Source organism: Panthera onca, chromosome D3 (genome assembly GCF_046562875.1).
Source record: "Panthera onca isolate mPanOnc1 chromosome D3, mPanOnc1 haplotype 2, whole genome shotgun sequence".
NCBI classification, from domain to species: Eukaryota; Metazoa; Chordata; class Mammalia; order Carnivora; family Felidae; genus Panthera; species Panthera onca.
Genome location: NC_138350.1, coordinates 30,673,702 through 30,685,968, shown reverse-complemented (window position 1 = coordinate 30,685,968; position 12,267 = coordinate 30,673,702). Strand labels below are relative to the sequence as shown.

Here is a 12,267-nt window from a genome sequence, read left to right as displayed (position 1 = left end):
TTGGGCTCTGTGCTGACAGCTCAGAGCCTGGGGCCTGCTTCAGATTCTGTGTCTCCCTCTCTCTCTGTTCCTCCCCCACTTGCACTTTGTCTCTCTCTCTCTCTCTCAAAAATAAATAAAGATTAAAAAAAAAAAGAAACTGTTTTGAGAACCTTGTTACATATGTGGACATCCTCATTACAAATGAACCTTACACATTTGTGAAAGCACACTTGGAAACTGAGAGGCAGTTCTGGAGAGAGCCTGCGACCAGAGGTAATGGATTTGGACACACATCTGAATGTTGCCATTTATTAGGAGTTTAATTATGGGCAAACCACTTAATCTCTGAGTCTTAATTTCCTCATCTATGAAATGGGAATAATATCTAACTTAATTATTTCACAGGGTTTCTATGAGGCTCAGATTAGATCATTCATTTATTCAACAAATATGTGATTCATTGAGTTGCATTCACTTGTTGGGCAGCACTCTAGATATGAAGGAGATGAAGAAGGAAAATATGTCATTGGAAAGAGTTAGCAAATATATTGGTCACTTCTCATATGATTAAAAAAATTCATGTTGTGAGCCCTTTGAAGAGGGCTTGCTCTTTCATCTCTGTGTTTCCACGTCTCAATACCTGGCACATAGCAGGGAAGGGGCTAAAGTATTGATTACATAAATGCATGAATCACATAATTCATTTCCTTGAAAACATTTTTTTTCTCTGGACTGGGTCTCCCTTGAACAAGTTGAAATAAGTAAAGTGTGGGTGTGGTTTCATGTTCCTGCTGGTTTAAAGTTCCACACAAACTGGGATGTGGTAGTCTAACCTGATATCCTTTCAATCCATAGCAATGGTTAATCTTTTAGATGGAGTTTGATTCAGTTTAGGTTAGTATTCCCTTTATTCCAGTTACCATTTCAACAACATCAGCCTGTTTTTGGCTAATGTCCTTTTCATGTTTGGTATTAATCTCAACTGTAGTATTTCTTTTGGAAAGTAAGATAAATTCTTTTCTTGACATCCCTTTTTTCCATTAAGTAAAAAAAAGTCACTTCATAAATGTTATTTCAAACAGCTGGATTTTAATATTTCTACCTTATGGGAAGAGCATTTGGCATCAGCAGTGTTCCTACCACATGGCTTGGATCACACTCTGTGCACAAATTTTTTAACCCAGACCCTGTGGCCGGCAATGAACTTGTAGATGTGCATTTGGGCTGTGTTCACATGCTGTTCTAAATTAGGTCAGGGGGTGGGCTATGTCTTCTATACTCTTTGAGAAAAATGTGAACAAATGGAGAATTGTAATATCCTTTTCATACTGGGCCACAGAAATATTTTGAGGATTTAAGTTCTGTCTCTTTGCAACAGGTAAAAGGGTTATTCTCTTTGCAGCCCCGTTTATTGTTAGCATAACGGGAGGAGGCCTTGGTGTGTTGATGCCCAGTCTTTTATCTGAATAATGGAATTTTAGAGTTGAAAGGACCTAGGAATTGATGCAGACCTGCCAGCAATATTCTAGACAGACAAAATTGAGGAGAAATGAAGAGGCTGTGATAGTCAGCATCAGTAGTGATCTGAGACGCTTTTCCTGAAGTTTTTTTTGTACCCAGTGATGTGGACATACTGTGCAAGTTCTGCCAGCTTTTGTGGGTGCTCCTGGGAGAAACCTCACTGTCAGAATGCAAGGTGATATTCAATGTAAGATATACATAGATGTTTATGTGCTCATGTATATATAATTGTGTAATTTCCATTATTCTTAAATGCTTACTTTGATAGTAACGGGTTAAGTTTGCAAATTTATTTTAAAGTCTTGTAAAAGTAAATTCCATTTTCACATACTGATTTGTAGAGATTTCAGGGATCCCGTGTTCAGTGTGGCCTATAGGGATTTGGGCTGGGCTCTATCATATTCCGTAAGTTACTCACATGGCCCTTGGCATTGATGTTTCTTAGCTAGCAGAGACCACATGTTATTTTCCTATGCTTTATATTATAAAGTCAGTGCTCCCCTTGCTTGCTATTAAAATAGGTTTTACTGAGGCACAAGATAAATGAATACCAGAGAGGTTAAATATTTTGCCCAGAGCTTCACAACATCCAGTGATGAGTTGGAAATAAAATATCTGAGTCTCCTTTTGTTATGCCTGAGCTCCCAAGTTCTTCTGGACTTGTGCTGCTTCTTCTCAGGGTCCGCACATCCTTGGAGGCTTGGGAAACTGCCACAGATGTTTTCAAGCAAAATAAGAGCCTCATATCTATGACTTTTTTTTTTTTTTTTTTTTTTTTGCTAGGCAGGTCATGGAAAGAAAGCACCTGTATTACTTATTTTGTGGGTTAGAGACATGGGTGAGTAATGTACAGCAGGCTCCAGAGTGCCCCTGGGACACAGTCTTGTGTATTTCATAAGATCCTTACCAAGATAGCCCTTTCTGAGTTCAGTTTCTTGGGATCTACAGATAGACTGATTTCCCAAACTGTCATGGTGCACAAATGCACAAATGCGGAAAAAAAAAATTCAAGTATTGAATTCACTACTTGTATTGACTACTTTATGCTTTATATTGTACTTTTTCAGAGTGCAAATTCACCTGCACCAGCGGTAAATGCTTGTATCTTGGTTCACTGGTCTGTAATCAACAGAACGACTGTGGGGACAACAGTGATGAAGAAAATTGTCTCCTGGTGACCGAGCATCCACCTCCCGGCATCTTCAACTGTAAGTCCCTCCTACTTACTTTGGTATCATTAAATTGGATGTGTTTTTGAAGTAATTAGGAGGTGAGGTCATAGGGAAATAGAAAGGATGTTGATTTTTGGTTAAGAAAAGAAATTTTATATTTTCACAAAGGGAGTGTTTTTTTCTTTCAGGATAGAAAGATGGTGTGTCTAAACTGGGAAATTCATCCTACTTTCAGAAATGGCCAGTGGCATTGTGTTTTAGAATAGGCTTTGGCTACTTACCTTAGAAACACTAACAGGATTGTAAGAAATAATATATTGATTTAATATTCATGCCAGTTTTGTAAAAAGTTTTAGAGTAATTTAAAATAATAATTTGAAAATAATTTAAAATAAGCAAAGAAAGATGTGGAGAGTTCATAATTAACCATGTAATTAAAATAATAGAATAGAAAAATTTATATGGGATGTGAAAAAAAGTTCTGATCATGTATTTTTCTGCTTGGTACTAGATAGAAAACAAATTAAGTGAGGTGTTTACGTGTCTACATCCCAAGGCTGAGGCTTTGACCATTTCTTATACTTGAAAAGGTGAAATCAGAGTTTGAAGTTCTTTCATTTTTTGATCTCATGGTTTTTATGAAGAGGAAGGAGTAAGAAGGCAGCTTTGACACACTGCTGAACTTCTCTTAGGAAATTTGCCTTACCTTTTCCTGTGTTTTCTTGAGCTGAGTGAAGCGGGTTGATGATGAGCATGTCTTTGCAATAGCACATCCAAGGGGGATGTTTGCTCCTCTTCATGGGGTCCTACTGAGATCATTTTATGAAATTCAGCTTCTCTCCCCAGTTTTACTGACATTATCTTGAGAAGTTATATTTGTTTTTATTTACAGATTTAAAATTTCTATTATGGCTATCATACTGCATAAATATTGATACTGTAATGTGAAATGGTAGGAGATTTTTTAAAAGAAATGGTTTTCTGTATTCCTGCTGTATTTTTATATTGAAGGCAAGCTCAGAAAATGGCCATGCCTAGTGAGTTTTAAGACCTATTCTTATTTATGCTTGCTAAATTCAGGAGTCTAGTAGTGTAATCATTCTCTTCATGTCAGTTTGCATTTTCTTATACTGAGTGTTCTTAGAGTCCTATCTCTATACTATAAGAAGACAATTTAAGGTTAGGAGGAATGCTTTCCTGATATTTGGTCCTTGTGTCTCCTGTGGAGATTTTTTCAAAGCTTGTGCCACATCTTGGTTGGGGAGAGCAGAGTTCCTTTGACTTACCAGAAGCAATAATTGAGTAGCCCTTGTGGCCATAAGTACTGTAATTTTCATAATGCAGCTTGTTTGGACACAGGGAAGGGATCCCCATAGTGAACTGTCCTGCCTGCTCCGAGTTTGACTTTTGGGTTGGGATCCTGGCCATGGCACTCACCTAACAGTGGGGCAGCTCTTTGACTTTATCTGCACAGTGGGGCATGAGGATGGGTATTGTGAGGATTAAGCAGGATGGTCCACAGAAAGCACTTAGAATCTTGCTAGTCCTAAGCACTTGATGTAGGTCAACTAGACTCAAGCCAGGGGGTCTTAGAAGGAGAAGAACAATGTAAAGACAATTTCTTATTTTGTTTTCTCTAGACTTGAGTAACAGCAAACATATTACATGATAGACTATGGAGAGAATATTACAACTGTGTGGTATTTTGACTGGTTTAGAGAGTTCTGTGTGAAAAGCAAGCCAACCGAAACTTTGTCCCTCTAAGCTTGGGCACTTCGCAGACTGTTTCTCTGTATCTTGAAGGTGCTTCTCCTTCTCTTTAGGATAATTCAACTGCAGTCCTCTTATTGTATTGAACCCTCTTCCCTCCACTCCCCCCTTCTCCTCCCTTTCCCTTCCCTTCTTCTTTTCCCTTCCCTTCCTCCCACCTCTCTCCCCTTCTTGTTAGCATTCTTTTCTGTTTTTTAAAATGTACTTTTCTTAAAGTTTATTATTTTTGAGAGAGAGAGAGTGAGAGCACAAGCAGGGGAGGGGCAGAGAGAGAAGGAGAGAGAGAATCCCAAGCAATCTCTGTGCTGTCACAATGGAGCCCAAGGATGTGGGACTCTGCTCATAAACTGTGAGATCATCTCCTGAGCCAAAACCAAGTGTCAGATGCTTAATTGACTGACACCCAGGTACCCCTCTTTTCTGTTTTTGAAAGCCTATTTCCAGGTAACTTATTCATTCATTCATTCATTTTATTATTTATTTATTTATTTATTTATTTATTTATTTATTTATTCAGAGAAGGAGAGCATGAGCAGAGGAGGGGCAGAGAAGGAGGGAGAGAGAGAGAGAGAGAGAGAGAGAGAGAGAGAGAGAGAGAGAGAATCCCAAGCAGGATCCATGCTATTAGTGTGGAATCTGACATAGAGCTTGGACTCACAAACTCTGAGACCATGACCTGAGCCAAAATTAAGAGCAACCAACCAAGAGTAATCAACTTAATCAACTGAGCCATCCAGGCACTCTTTTCATTCATTTTTTAACAATGTGAATGCCTTAATTTTGCTTAAAGCAAGGTGAAGGAGTTACAGGTATAAACGTTTCAAAGTTGCCCAGGCAGCTACAAAAGTTTGTCCTAATAAGAATCTTAAGATCCTGTTGACAAGCTGTTGGTCCTTGATGTTCAGATATAACTAACATTTGTTGTGTCCTTGTAGCTAAAATAGGGCATTAAGACAAAACCCAGGAGACATAAGGACACAGAGTGAGACCATGGCTGTGACTTGGGTTCAAGTTTCAGCTCAAGGAAGTGACTAAACCACTTTGACCCTTAGTTTCCCTATCTATGAAACGGGAATTAGTTCTCAGTCATATAAGGGTGCTATGAGAATTTAAGTGAAATAATACACACAAAAAGTATAGTCTACATAATTGCATCATTACTAGCATCATCCCCTCTCATGGTGTGGCCATTTCTTGGAGAGGTGGACCACCATGGCTTTGTATCTTTTGTCTCTAATGTCAGGTTCACTCTTCATACGTTACAAAATTTTTCATGTGTCCAAAGGTTAGTTCATCTTCACAAATTCTAGATGTTTCCTACCTACTTTGTCCCCTCCTCAGCTGAGAGCAGCTTACTCTGATGTGGCCAGCAGCCCTTCTGCACTCTTTTGCCCCAGTTCTTCACAGCCACCAGAGGGAACTCAGCCCACTTGTCACATCAGGACACTTGCTCTGAGTTTGTTGTAGCTGGTGTGTTCTTTGTAGTCAGGAGTCTTTGGGAAAGGTTGTAGCTTCCCTGCTCTTTGTTGATGCTAGAAGAGGATCTAGTATTGAATCAATATATTTTCTTCCCCATACCCTATTGGGCAAGAATATAAACAAAGGATATGTTTCTTTCTGTTAATAGCTGTGTAACGAGGCTTAGAAGCTCTCCGTTTGAAAGTGGGTTTTAATAGATCTCCCAATACATTTCCTATAGCAGATGGACAGTATGCCCTTCACCGAGTACTAACTCTGATGTTGAGGCTCCCCTTCCTCTCTACCTTGAGAACTTGAAGTTTTACGGGAATTCCTGCATATAAAATATCACATTCCAGAAAAACACATAGTGCTTCCTCCTTGTTCCTGTTTAAGAACAAGATCCATTTACTTGATTTGCTTTGTTTCCACCTGTAGGAAACATTTGGTGTTCTGCTATTTGATTGTGCTTATGGTAAAGCAAATTGGAATCTTCTGGATTTCCAGATGAGCTAGAATCAGTTTTATGCCTAGGTTATTGGCTGTGGGTGTGCACCATGGCTCAGATGTCTTGGTAATCTCTGTCTCTCACTTGATATTTGCTAAAATTTACCATGAATTAAGGGTAGTAAGAAAACGTTACTGTCATTTATGAAGTTGGTAATACTGATAATCATGGAGGCCCTTATAAGAGCTGTAAGTAGTTTTTCCTGTCAAAAAATGTTGTTGGAACTTAAACTGAGTGGTTTCACCTGCTTGTCTACTTTGCTAACTATGGTTAGGCTCTCCATTGACTGAGGCTAGTTTATTTTCCTGTTAGCCTCAAAGGATTTTGCACAGATGTGGATGACTGGGCTTGTGTTGATGGCCTTGCGGAAAGAATTTTGTTGGATGCATCTTTTTATAGAGGAGGAAAAATGCTATCAGCCTAAATTGCCAGTTTTTCTTATGTCTTTTCCCTTGGCTGTTACATCAATATATTGTACTCATGGGCACTAAAAATACAAATTATATAAATAAAATGATTTATTGTATGAAAGAATTATTTTTGTACATATTATTATATTTACAAATAAAATTATTAAGTGCCTTGTTTGATCATTGTACCAGGAATTGTGTGGGATGAAGGAAAACATAGATCCTGTTATCAAGGTGCTGATATTCAAGGAACTGAAAGATAAATAAATATGAACACAGGATAGTGAGAGCTAAGCAATTCTAATATCTTGTGGTTCAATAGTTTAGAGAGAATTATTTTTATTGGACTGGTAGTCATGGTGACTTTGTAGAGGAGACATGCTGGGTGGCATAGGACAGCGTGTCAGAGCCAAGAACAGCATGAACATGGGGAGAATCAGGGGTAGCGGGTAGCCTGAGACAGGGTTGGAAAGGTGAGTTGGGCCCCTAGAGAAAAGCCAGTAAGTCATGCTATACTTTCTGCCCATCTCTAAAAGATGGACTGCCTATGCATCTGCTGTGCATGTGCAGGGGAGAGCTGCACAGCTCACCTGTTGCCCTGAGTGATGTTGGCATTGCAACTCCCAGATATTCAGTGAACTCTTCTCTCCGTACCAGGCTGAGTGTTTCCTGTTACACTACATTTTCAAAGCCACTGTGCTTCATCTTGGTTGGGGAGAGGCAGAGTTCCTTTGACTTCCAAGAAGCAATAATTGAGTAGCCTTGGAAAGAGCTGTGTGCTTTGGAAGTGTTGGCAAGAACAGACCTTCCTTAAGCAATCGCTGCTAAGGAATTCATGCCACTAGACCTTAAGAGTAAGCCCAAATTTGAAACGAAGCCAGCAGTTTAATCAGAACAACTTTCACTTTCAGCTTCAGTGGAATTTCCAATTAACTGAGGGGATCTGATTCAGGGAAAGTGGGGAGTGTAGGAGCTCCTGTCCCTATTGGAGGGGGAAGTTGCTTCTTTCTCCATAGGTGGTCTCATAAAACTGAATCTCAAAATCAAATGAACTAAAGCTAATAAAGCATACCCAATTAAGCCAGGATTTTAACTACAGGACTTTGTAAGGAGGAAATTTTTTTTGGCCCAAGACCATTTAGGGTAATAACAAGCAAATAAGATGAAATTCAACATATTAAAATCTGAGCTGGGTATCTTTCTTCCCAACCAGCTCTTCTCACAGTCCTCTCCCCTCCCCACCTCCCACCCCCCATCCTGCCAAAGGGACTGGCACCTAGGCTCAAGTCATGTTTAGGCACTGAACTATACTACCATGTACTTCACCTTTGACTGTTAACTTCCTACTTTCCAAGTATGCTTGTTTGTTTGTTTGTTTGTTTGTTTGTTCATTCGTTCATTCATTCATTCATTCATTCAGTTTTAAGACATAATTGACATACAGCACTGTGTAAGTTTAAGGTATATAGCATAATACTTGACCTTATGTGTATTGTGAAATGATTACTGCAATAAGTTTAGTTAACACCAAGTATTTTATATTTGGGACCAGACTTATAACCAGGTGGAGAACTTACCACGATCAGTCTTCACAAAGACCAGGCCTTTAATTTTTTCTGTAATTATTTCAGTAAATGTTAACCCTCACTACTGTCATCACATATCCTGTCAGAGTTCATATTTCTTCAATTGTCTTATAAATGTGTATATTGTTTTGTTTTAAAGTCTGTTTTTAAAAAAAAATATTTATTTTAAGTTCTAAGGCCCAACATGGGGCTTAAACTCATGATCCCAAGATCAAGAATCTCATGGTCTACCAACTAAGCCAGCCAGGCACCCTTGTTTTGTTCTTTTATAGTTTGTTTGAACCAGGATCCAAAGAGGCTCCAAAAATTGCTCCAAGATGGATTGATATGACCCTGAAGAATTTTTTACTTTCTTACGTCATGTAACTTTTTGGTAGAAGGGTCTGGATTGTTTGTTCTATAGGGTTTCCATACTCAGAATTTTGCTGACTGCTTTCCCATGAAGTCACTAAATGTGCTCCTCTGTGCCTTCTAATTCCTGTAATTTGATAGTTACATCTAGAGTTTGGGGAGATTTAGGTTTGAATGTTGTGTAGGTGAAGTGGCTTCATAGGTGCCATTGTCTTCCATTCTGAGGCCCACCCTGTCTTGTTGTCCCTCTGTTGTATGATTATTGTTAGTCATGAGGGGTTGCAAGATAGTCATAACCTAATACTACCCTTTTTTCTTCATTTATTAGTGGGGATACTTGTATAAAGAGAAACTTCTCATCAACTATGTGATTACCATGAAGTAGATATCATGTAGGATCAGTTTTCTTAATAATGAGAAAGTTCCCTATCACCCTTCAGAGGTAACCAATGAGATTTTCTTTATGTGTCATTATGAACTGATATATTAAAACACATCTGATGTATATATGGCACCTTTTGGGAAACCCCCTCTGGTGTACTTGGGTGATCCACTTCCTAGGTCTTATCCAGAATTCTGGATCCCAGTGGCCTGTTTAAACAGGTGAAACTCCAGGAGTGGAGGGTCTGTCCAGTTCCCCAATGCCCAGGAGCCTCATGAACTCATTTCCTCATGCCTGTTCTTTCACCTCACCCAGTTGACCCTTCCTTTCCCTCCCTTGCCCTCTGAACTCCCTACAGCCCTGTGCCTCTGAGCCCACCACTCTGTGTTGCATGTACTTTGTAGACCCTGGGATGTAATCTGCTCTCCAGCTCTTCCTTAGAAGGCTTCAGCTGCCAATAGGCACCACACCTTGACTGGACATGGCCTCCACTTGGACAGGGCCCTCAGCATCTGTGAGAATCCTTGCAGTTCCTTAGTTGGAGCCCTCTACTGCTTTTCTCCACACTTGTGCAGAACTTTGCTGCTTGCTTCTACCCTCCATCCATTCCCTGGCTCACCTTAAAGTGCATTTGGAAAACAGCTTGACAGCCCCTGACTGCTTCCTCTGTAACCCCTTTGTACTAACCACCACTCTCTCCTAGCTACTTTTGCTGGCTCACTTACTCATTGCCAAGTCCAGTGAACTTTTTTCCATTTCTGATTTTACTAGTCTTTTCTCTGCAGTTGACAAGGCTGATCATCTATCTCCTTTCTGAAATTCCGTTCCCTTGGGGTCACAGGATCTGCAGCTGACTGGTCTCTGGACACCTCCAGCTGTTCCTTCTCTTTGGCAGCAACTCTGTCCCCCAGGTGCTAGCCTTGGCTTATAGTTCTCATTCCTAGCCCTTGTCTGGGTAATACCAGACAGCACATGGGCATCAAAACCGTGCCCATATTCTTATCTCCAGCCCAGACCAATGTATCCAACTGCTTATTGGGCCTCTTAAGCCCTGAGCATCCAAAGCTGAAGCAATGCTTTTTCCCTCCACCCTAGACCAGTTTCTCATTTGGTGGTTTTTTTAGTGTTTTGACCATCTGCCAGTTATATTGAGGTGGTGGTCACCCCTTTTAATCCCCTCCCCAAAGCCAGAGACAATTTCTCCTACTTGGAACTCTACAGCACATTGTGCCCTTCGTAAGGTACTGTCTGTTCTGCTTGATCATTATATGTGTACAAATATAGTCCCCACTAGATGTTGAGCTCTTTGAAGGCAGGGGCTATGCTTACATCTTTGGGAGCACTGATGCTCCTAACATAGCATAGACTGTACATATATGGACACTTGAAAAGTATTTATTGAATTAAACTGAAAACCATTTATTCTTCCTCTGCTACTTTTCAGCATCCTATAAGCATGACCTTCAGTGAACAGGGCCTATACGGGTTTCTGCTATAGCCCCTATGCCCACCAGAGTCCATGGCATATATAGCATATGGTGCATGGCATATATTTAGCATATGGTGAGTGGTATATATAGTGTATGGTGCATGGCATATATAGCATACGGTATGTGACATATATAACATATGGTAATATGGCATATATAGCATATAATACGTGGAATATATAGCATGTGGTTCACGGCCCTGTATGTGTTTGCTGAATGAATGGATGAACGTGATTATTTTTGAAAACTCAAGTCTGACCAGAGGATGCAAAAAAATTTCTGTTGGCATGGCCTAGTGCCCTGCTAGTGGAACTGAAGAGTTAAAAATATCTATACAATCCTGGCAGCCCACATGACAACACACAGAAAGAGATGAAGATAAGGTCTGCCCTCCCAAATTGTCTGTCATTACAGTATATATTGGGTTACCATAAACACCCAAACTAACCAGAGTATAAGCCTGCTCTAGTGTAGTGTTTATTCTGTGATCAACAGTATGATAGACTTTTACTATGATGTATATGAAAGTATGTAAAAGTAATAGACTTTTAGTGTGATGTGCTTTACTGAGATCAAGGTTTCCCAATACAGCAACACTTGGGAGATAAATCTTTGGCTTCTGGATACCCACATGCTTTATATGAAGGGCTGGTTCATGCCGAGCCCCGAAGAAATGTAAAACGCTTCCTTCCGGCCCTAAAGAAGTGTGAGTGTGTGTTCCAGAGTGTGTGCTGTGTGTGTGTGTGTGTGTGTGTGTGTGTGTGTGTGTGTGTGTGTGTAAGTATGGGAGTGCGTCTCAGTGTGGACATGTTGTGTAGCTTTAGTTACCTGATTAGTCCTATCAGGTCAGGTCCCCGTTTTATGCCAGTGTATCTTTAGCATCCCAGGTTTCTTATTGCTCCTGGAGAACATATTCTCCTGTAGTCCCATAAACTGTGATTGGGCTCCCAGACTAGCCCTACAATTTGCTTAAAATACAAAGTATAGGAGTGCCTGGGTGGCTGAGTCCAACAGCTCAGAGCCTAGAGTGTGCTTCACATTCTCTGTCTTCCTCTCTCTCTGCTCCTCCCCTGTTCCCACTCTCTCTCTCTCTTTCTCTCTCACAGAAATAAATAAACATTAAAAAAAATTAAAATACAAAGTATAGTATTAGGTCCTGAGTTCCAATCCTGTAGTCACCACTCACTCACTGTAGCTTTAGGCAAGTTGCTTAACCTCTTCCTATCTTGATTTTCTCATTTATAGATGAAGATGATAATATTGGTATTTCCTTCAAAGGGTTCTTCTGAAGATTTAATAAGATAGTTTAGGTAAAGCAATTACAATAATGCTTTGTACATAGTAAATGCTCAGTAAATATTATTACATTTATACCCTGTTTATTTGCTGTCTTTTAAAATTCACTTTGAAATAATCATTAAACTTAGAATAAAGTTACAAAACTAATTCTTTTTATCATTCTGTCACTCTATATTAACATCTTAATTTTTCTGACCCAGTTTAGAGTAAGTTGCAGACATCATGTCTCTTTACCTCAAAATATTTCAATGTGTATTTCCTAAGAAAAAGAGACGCTTTCATAACCATAACATAGTTACCCAGACCCTGAAAATGTAATGTTGACACAGTTCTGTTTC

General features: G+C 39.7%; 1 protein-coding gene across 22 annotated transcripts in view; it reads left to right on the top strand.

Moving 5' to 3' along the window:
* Positions 1 to 12,267, top strand: part of LDLRAD4 (low density lipoprotein receptor class A domain containing 4) — a 443,967-nt gene that overhangs the window by 241,241 nt on the left and 190,459 nt on the right. For 21 of the 22 annotated variants that reach the window (XM_060613153.3, XM_060613148.3, XM_060613165.3 and 18 more), the window contains one exon: positions 2,571 to 2,711. In XM_060613153.3, coding sequence (XP_060469136.1) covers positions 2,571 to 2,711 — 141 coding nt within the window. Of the gene's footprint in view, positions 1 to 2,570; positions 2,712 to 4,869; positions 4,890 to 12,267 lie in introns of those variants that run through there. The other variant, XM_078435472.2, reaches the window with a different exon arrangement.